Source organism: Miscanthus floridulus, chromosome 11 (genome assembly GCF_019320115.1).
Source record: "Miscanthus floridulus cultivar M001 chromosome 11, ASM1932011v1, whole genome shotgun sequence".
Taxonomy (NCBI): Eukaryota; Viridiplantae; Streptophyta; class Magnoliopsida; order Poales; family Poaceae; genus Miscanthus; species Miscanthus floridulus.
The window spans coordinates 35,847,872-35,856,271 of record NC_089590.1 but is presented as its reverse complement, the minus strand read 5'-3'; the positions used below and the strand labels follow the sequence as shown (position 1 = coordinate 35,856,271).

The 8,400-nt window shown below is 45.1% G+C and overlaps 1 protein-coding gene across 1 annotated transcript; it reads right to left on the bottom strand.

Moving 5' to 3' along the window:
• Positions 1 to 1,339: 1,339 nt before the first annotated feature.
• On the bottom strand, positions 1,340 to 7,671 carry LOC136493487 (recQ-mediated genome instability protein 1-like). Its single transcript, XM_066489577.1, is given in 9 exon segments — positions 1,340 to 1,652; positions 2,190 to 2,321; positions 2,413 to 2,523; positions 2,712 to 3,148; positions 3,240 to 3,373; positions 4,980 to 5,125; positions 5,459 to 5,629; positions 6,896 to 7,138; positions 7,140 to 7,671. Coding segments are annotated over 9 exon segments (2,049 nt in total). The 5' UTR covers positions 7,650 to 7,671; the 3' UTR covers positions 1,340 to 1,487.
• Positions 7,672 to 8,400: the final 729 nt, after the last annotated feature.

Genomic DNA, 8,400 nt, shown 5'->3' with positions numbered 1-8,400 from the left:
CATTCGTGTATAACCATTGCAACATGAGCAACATCCCAATCTACTTTAACAACATCCGTGTGAAACACTTCAAACATACCTTTAAAACATCTAAAATATTTGAAATGTACACTTGCAACATGCATCATATCCCGGTGCGGCCTCCTCCGCCGTTTGCATCGAGGCGCCACAGTTGTAGCAGGAAACGAGGGCGGATAGGCTTCGGCGCCAGGGCCTGGCACTGCTCCTTGTGCTGGCGGCGTCGTCGGGCGGGGCAAGCGGTGTAGCAGGAGCAACAGGGCCGGCGCGTGGAGCAGCAGCAGGTCGCTTCGGTGGATGAGGTAGGGCGCGGCAGCAACGATGACGCAGAGAGCAAGTGGATGCTGGAGCAGGAAGCTTTGATGGGAGGGGATCTATGGCAACCTGGATTTCACGCTGCCTGGCACGGTCACAAGTGGACACCATAACGGGGAGGCGAAGGGGCGGACAGCACGGTGAACGTCATGACAGGCGGAGTAGGGAAGTTATGGGTTGCAGAGATGGAGAATAAGAGAGCAAGTCGGTTGCCTATTGGGCCGGTCCACTATGCCGGCTCAGGAATACAGGGTCCGGTCAGCCGAACGTGCTACGGAAAGAGATACCGTTTCAGTTGTCGCCCTGTGGACCCTTCTACTTCGCCAATTAGGTGGACTTTGTTATACCGATTATTAAAAGGAGAGGAAACTAAAGAAAGAGATTATATTATAGTAAAGAGATGGACGAGTGCTTATAATCGGCATCTTGTGTCCCGCCGCACCGGCCTTAAACCTTCTGACCAGAATGATAAGCTGCTGAGACCACAACAAATGACTGAATTTTAGGAGCAGCGTAGTGTAAAGTTTTATGGAGTTTGATCAATGACCACGCTGGACTTGAAGATCGTTGCTATCTTCTGCTTGGATCAGGGTGGAGTTTGCTTTAAATTCATTTTCTATTGTAAGAAACGCTACATACAGGACGAGTCTTTTAATTTATGAAATGTCTAAAGTAAGGCATGAGGACACGCAACGCATAATAACATTCAGCTTTACTAACACGCAGACACAGGCGTTTAGTTCATTTACAAAAATCTACACCCTGTTCGCTTGATCGTTTCTGTGGCTTATAAGCCAGCTGATGTTGTTTTGTTGTGAGAGAAAAACACTATTTACGACATAAGAGCGTCAGTATTCAAACCGCAGCAAGCAAAACCGACAGCGGCCTGTAGGCGCCTGCTTGAGAGCCCTTCGGCAATGGCGTCCTGTACCACACCTGAGGGCAGCTTGAGACGCGTTGATCCCCCCCCCCCCCCCCCCCCCCCCCCCCATGTGTAGCCCGCACGGCGACAATAACCTGAACCAGACCTCGATACTGAACACACCCAACAAACAGGTGATCTATGGCCTGGCTCAAATGCATACTTGCCAATGGCCTGGCTCAAAAAAATCATTGCGATCTGCGTATCTGTTGAGAATAGAGGATGGAAACAATCATGGAGTGGTGTCCATAATATCCAGACTTTGGGCGCGCTTTTGATAAGAAACTGTTTTCAGCCTTCGGAGCAGATGCCATGCAGTAGAGCTTGAGCAACTTTCATTCAGCTCACGTACGACAGGAATAGAAGAGTTTTTGTTTAACTCAATAGCCATCATACCCTGTACAATCAACCAAATAAAGCTTACACACCTTTCAAACACTACAAACTGGAAATTGGCGTAGATGGTCCCAAGACTACCCCAGAACATATACAAAAGAAATTTAATGTTCAAACTCAAAATAAGTTGCCTAATTTTTACATGTATACTGTTAGATTAAGCCCTCCTAGCACAGGTGCATGCATGCTTTATGAGATGAGATTGCATTCTAGAAAGGGTTAGGAGCAGTATTTATCGAAACCAACTTCATGGGCTTACTTAGCTTGTTTAACTGACATATTCTATAAATCCAAGTAGATTGTACAACAAATGGAGGGCCCAAAAATCAGAAACTCATTACCCTGCCAAAACCCGAGGAATATGACTCCCCTCAAAACAAACTTCTATTTTTTTTTTCCAATTTTGAATTTCTGCCAGCTCATTTATCTGTATGTTGTATCCATCATCACATGCTATTTGCTAACTAAAGAGGAGAGAGGCGAAACTATTTTAAAAATAAAAATACAGTTGTGGACAGACAAGAACAAATAAACCAACCTCAAATTTCACTAAAAACCTCTGAAATCTTTTCAAAGTTTCTTTCACTTCACTGGGTGATGCAAACTCTAATTCACCAGAAAGAGCAGCAGTAACCTCTCCAGGAGAAAGACCAAGCATGTTATTCACAATCTATCATACAGAACAGGAATGTAACGATATGTTAATATGTAGTAAGATGGAAAAAATAGGATACAGTAGTAATAGAAACAAATGTACTCACATCACTGTCAATGAAGGCCTCCGAAATGAAACTCCCATCATCTATATACACATAAAGCTCATATTTGGTGCATTGTTTATATTGAAAACTTTTGACAGAAGTGATCAAACCCTGTAGCAGTTATGCCATAAAATCAACAATTAACCACTCCCATAAATCACATAAATTTAATAAAATGAATAGAATTGGACCAACTGGAGGTATGTAGTAGATACACTTTTAAATCCATTCTTTTATTAAAAATAAAAGCAGCAGAACGGTTTCTAAGTTTTGCAAATAAACAGTAAGGGAAAATGAACCTTGATTTTTCCTTTTATGTAGGCTTTTGTGTCCTGTTGTCTACCCCAGTTAATAAGCATGCTGTATATATATGTAAATGGTTCTTCATTTTCACCACTTAGAATGAAAGACTGTTCCATCTCATTGATCTTGCCAACATTTGGAGATTGTGCACCCTCCACAACGTTAGCAGATTGGACTCGCTGCATTTGTCCATGGACATTGTTTGCTATAATAGGAGGATCAACACATTCTTCCATGATGGTCCCTGTACTTCTTTCAATGATATGAGTGGGATCATAGTTATGGGTAGTATGCATAGAAGTTTCAGTAGTTTCCCTGGTAAGAGAAGCATATAGGCCCTGCATGTTGATTTCTTGAACAGTGTTTACTACAGGAGGGCTGACAAGCTCTTCAACCACAGTTTCTGTAGCTCCACCAACCTGGAAAGCATTACCTACACACATACATTAATTGACCATGAAACATGTAAGTGATTATCCCAAATCTGACATCCAAATGAATCCTATACAAATTCTATATGGTACCTGATCCTGTTGGATAAGAGGAATTAACTGCTCTTTGAATTGAGATCCCTTGCTCACCACCATTTGTGATATTGGTACTACATGGCCAGGCAGCTCGCGTGGCTCTTGAAGACAAAGATAATCCACCCTGTTTACTGCACAGTTCAGAGATGAAGACATGTATAATCTATATCAATATTAATTAAAGTCATGACAGACCAATCAGTGGCCCGTAAGGGACACACTAAAAAGCAAAAAGAGGGCATGCAGCACATTGAATTAAATCATGACTGACCCAACCAGTGGCCCCATAAGGGCACCTAAGCATATTATTTTATATTTTTAACAAAAAGAGAGAAAAACAATCTCTTGATCAAGAACTAGTCTCATGCACACACTCAAAGATCATGTGAGTTTGTCATGTGGGGCTATTCATATTATGACCTATGTGTTAAAAGCTAATACCATTAGAGAAGTTGTCTTAGAGCTAGTAACTGTCTCGTACTGTTAAGGGTGCCCTAAGGGACACTATTTTTTCTCGAACACGTAGACGTAGGAGAGCTAAGTATCATTATATATTAAGAAGAAGAAAAGGGGGGTCAAAAGCAAACAACAACAACACACGCATACCGCACCTCACTCAAAAAAAAACCAGTGCTCGCCTATTACAGCAAATAAATAGCAACAAGAGGAAGTGGTAGAAGAGCTAGCCTACCTAGTTGGAGATTTTGAAGAGTTGCACACTGAATCTTCGAAAGGAAGGAGGTCTGGATTAAGGTGTCATACAGAAACCAAAATGAAATCAAATGAACTACTGAGGTGATCTTCAGGGCTACAGGATCTCCTGGGCTTTGGCTAGAGACAAACCTCCAAATAAACAACCTATGGACAGAGACATTTATGATGAAGATGATGATGGAGTAACAGATGAGGAAGATTTAGACTCTCAGAATAGTAAACAATGGCTTGACATCATCAAGGGTAATGACAGAAAGGGGGTGCCAACCAGAATGAATCAGGTCCTTCAAAAAAGGCAGGTGATAAGCAGGAGGGGACAGATACAATCCCCAGGGTGGAAGAGCTGGTGGTAAAGATAGTGGAAGGTTTAAAGGGGGTGTGAATTTCAGAAGGGTTAAGATGGTGAAGAGCTGTTGGCAAAGTCATTGAAGGGGTGCTGGTGTCCTACCAAGGATCGTTGATGACTTGATGTTCAGTCTTTTTTGCTGCCTAGCCTTTTGCTGTCTAAAATTGCTTTGGTCACTGTGCTGCTGACCAGGGGCAGGTGGTTCGCTTGCTGTCCTGTTCTTCAAAGGGTAGGCGTTTAGTGGTGGCTGTCAGCCGTCTTCATGTTAGTTAGGTCGGTGTGGATGTTTGAACTATCTCTGTAAACTGGTGTCCCCAGTTCTAAACTCTCTGATGTCAGCTTTCGATAAAGGCTGGACCAAGCGGTCTTTTATCTAAGAAAACAAGAGGGCATGCAGCGGATTGAATATATATGAACATGGAGGATTTGGTGTATAAATTTTGAAAGTATACAGCCAAAATAAATAAAACTGAAAGAAAAATTTTCACTGCACATTAAAGATCCTAAATTGAGATGTGTTTTTCAAGTGATCTAATCAATAGTCGTAAATTTAATAGGACACTAGCAGAAATTACTGTCAAGTTATTTCTTGAGCGTCCAGCCGTCCACTATGAAAGAATATACCTAGAAATGATATACCATGCATGTACAATACTTCACTAGTGTACCATGTATACCTTTTGCCACGAGGTGGTTTGTTTACTTCAGAAACAAGTCTGTCACGTGCTGCTTCCAATTCGTCAACTACACCACCAAGAATATCAACAGCCTCAGGAACTAGCATAAGAAGGCCCCTCCTTGTGTGTACATTCCTTATAATAATCTGAGATACATAGAAAAATAAATGAGCTGCAGGTAAAAAAAAATAGTAAAGGAAAAATATAACTGCTGCGGAATTCCTAAGAAGGCTTTTCTTCTCAAGCAGAATTTCATTTTTTTTCTTAATTTTAAACAAGCCTTAGCAAGCTCTGACCAAAGCCTCACATGTCACATGAACCACCTTTTTATGGTTGTCCCAAAAAGAAACAGAGGATTGTCTTCAACGAAAAAGCACCTTTAAGAAATATTTGTCTCAAGTATATGTTATGGAAAAGCATTACTAATAGTAATAGGCTAAGAAATACTTTCTCTAGAATAAAGGTACAGGAAAAATAACCTTTAAACCAGCAGGAGCAAGAACTGCCAGGGCTTTGATGGGTCTGTATTCCATTCCAAATATTCTTTGTACGCCATCTGTAATTGATAGTTTTAAACATCTTTTGGGTCCTGCCGGTGCTTCACGATATCTTTCCTTTAAAGGAGCTGAAATATTAACAACTTCATCAACCTACAAAACCCAGAGATATATAGATGACACCTCATCGCAAGGAAAAAAGTCATTTACTACATTGTACAAATATTAAGTAAAAACGAATGAAACATACAATGAGCATACAATAAAGGTAAAATGACGACTTTAAAATAACCTGGTAAATATATGTGGAAGTACAAAACATTTGAGTGGAATGGTGCTGTAAAGAAATGCATAGTGAAAACTTATATTCCCGCACAAGTAGCCATTTAGTCATGACAAAAAGCTAAAGAACTAGTATGGCTCTCAGTGTGAGAGATGGGTCTCTAAGTGGCTTCAAAATTATCAACGTTTTTACACTTTTGGGGTGGCAGCGATTTGCTGGTCCACCTGCAAAACGAGAAACAAAGCCTGCTTTAAGAATAAGTTGATTCGGAATTCTGCAGAAATCTTTTGTTATGCTTGTGCTCTTATGAATTACTGGTCTATATTCCAAGGAAGCTCAAGAAAAGGTGTGGATATTATACTTCAGATAGCTACAAGGATGCTGGTGTCTTCTTCAAGCAGCTTGGCGCCAATGCAGATCAAATAAGCCCACGGGGATGCTGATGATCAAACAAACTAGTGGGAGATCGTGTGCAGGCCAAGCGTCAATGTTCTCTAGAAACTTTTTTTGTGTAGAAAGAATGGTCTTGTCAGACTCGAATACTGTCAGAGTCTTCACCGGGTGTGGCAGCTTGATAGTTGGTTGTCTTAGTAGACAGTCTGTTAGAACTTGACTTTGCATTTCAATTCTGCTCATGTCCTGTATCTGTTGCTGTGTCTAGCGTCTGAGTCAGGTGGTAGCCTTAGCTTACAGATATAGGCCTTCATCTCTGTTTTCTTTCTAACTATTTGCTTCAACTTCTGTATTTCCGTTTGATAATGGAAATTGGAAATCCTCGGTTCAGAAAAAAAAATATGGCATTGATGAACTGAGCGGAATGTGCGGAGAACTGCCAGTGAGAGCAGTGCTTTGGATTTCATCATAAATTTGAAGATGATTTAAGCATGTAAAGTTGATTCGCCATTTTCATCAATCATCACCAATGACAAGCAAGTTAATAGCAACAAGTTGAATATTGATATAACATCTTATTTTCTCGATCAAGACATTCTCATCACTGATCAGAAGTATCCACAAACTTTTCATCAATTAAATCACAATAGGAGCATAGAAACAGTATGGATCTCAATTGCAAATAGATAAGCAGGACAAAGTATAGCGACCATTTTCCCAAATTGGATTATGCAATGTCAAACCTGAAGCACGAAGGGGCCATCAAGGAACTCAGCATGCATGCCCCCAACGCCCTCCGGCAGCACCCCGGCCCCGCATGAGTTCATGTCAGCGAAGAGGAACTGCTCGAAGCACCGCCTGGCCTGCGCCTCCGCACCACCGAGGCCGTCGAACCCGGGAATCCCCGCAGCGCAGGACTCGAGCCAGTCCGGCCGCAGAAGCAGCCCGAGTCGCCGCAGGAACTCGTCCACCGGCCGCAACCGGCCCGCTCAGCGGGGACGGGTGCGGAGGCGCTGTTGAGGCTGGAGTCCGCGCCGGAGGCGGAGTCGGGGTTGGGGTTGGGATTGGGATTGGGGTCCGGGGCGCAGGCGGAGTCGGGGTTGGGGTTGGGGTCCGCGCCGGAGGTGGAGCCGGGATTGGGGTCTGGGACGGGGTAGTGATAGGAGGGGGAGCGGGAGCATTGCGCGCGGGAGGAGCCGGCGGGGAGAAGACCTCAGGGGCGTCGACGATGGGAGAGTCCCCGTCGGGGTCCACGATCTCGTCGACCTCCTCGTCGTCATCGGAGATGACGAAGGGAGCAGAGGACGGCGTGAGTGACGGGAAGGGGACTGGGAGGGGGCTGGGGTTTGGTGGCGAGGGCCGCCCGACGCTGCCGCTGCCGCTGACGCCGCCGCTAGCGACGGAAGCTGAAACCGAGGCAGGGGTTGTGGTGGTGGTCATGCCCTCGCCGTCCTCCTCGTCGGAGTCGGAATGCACGATTTGGTTCCGGCGCCTCATCTTTTTCTGAAGGAAGGGTTTGATCTGGGCATCAAATGGGGGTTAGGGAAGGGTTTTGGGAGGATTTTCAGGCATTTACACATGTACCATTATAAAAGACTGTAATAACATGTAAGCCATTAAAAAATTTGCGCGGTCACATACGGTACAAACCGAAACTTTTTTTTTTGGTCGCCCACACCATTCCGTCCAATTTTCATTGTTTAGCTGCCCTGACATGTGGGCCCGTCAGTAAAGATATCCAAAATACCCCGCTCCCTCCGTACCTTATCCTCTTCTTCCTCTTCTCTCTCACCCGATCCACATGGCCGCCCGTAGCATCCTCTCGTGCCATCCTCCACCCAGCAGGGCCACGTCCCTGCCCCGTGCCGGCCGCCTCCTCTCGCGCCGCCCTTCGCCGACTGCTTCTCGTCGACCACGCCGCTACCTCGCCGTCCCTTGCTCGTGCCGCAGCCCTGCTCGCTCTAGTCGTCGTCTGCTGGAGCCGCCGCCACCTGCTTGAGCCGCACCCCTGCTCGCTTATGCCATCATTTCTATTGCGGGCGTGTCCTTCTTCTTCAATAAACGCAGCGGCAGGGGATCGGGCTCGGCTTGCCAAATCTCGCCCGGTGGCAGCCAGCGGTCGCGGGGCGCGAGGCCGTTGCGGCGGCGCGGCAGTAGGCCGCACCCACGAGGGCCTCAGCTCACGCTGCGACGACCGTGGCCTCTTGGCCACGCGAGCCTAGGGCACGACGGAGAGCAGACCAATGGC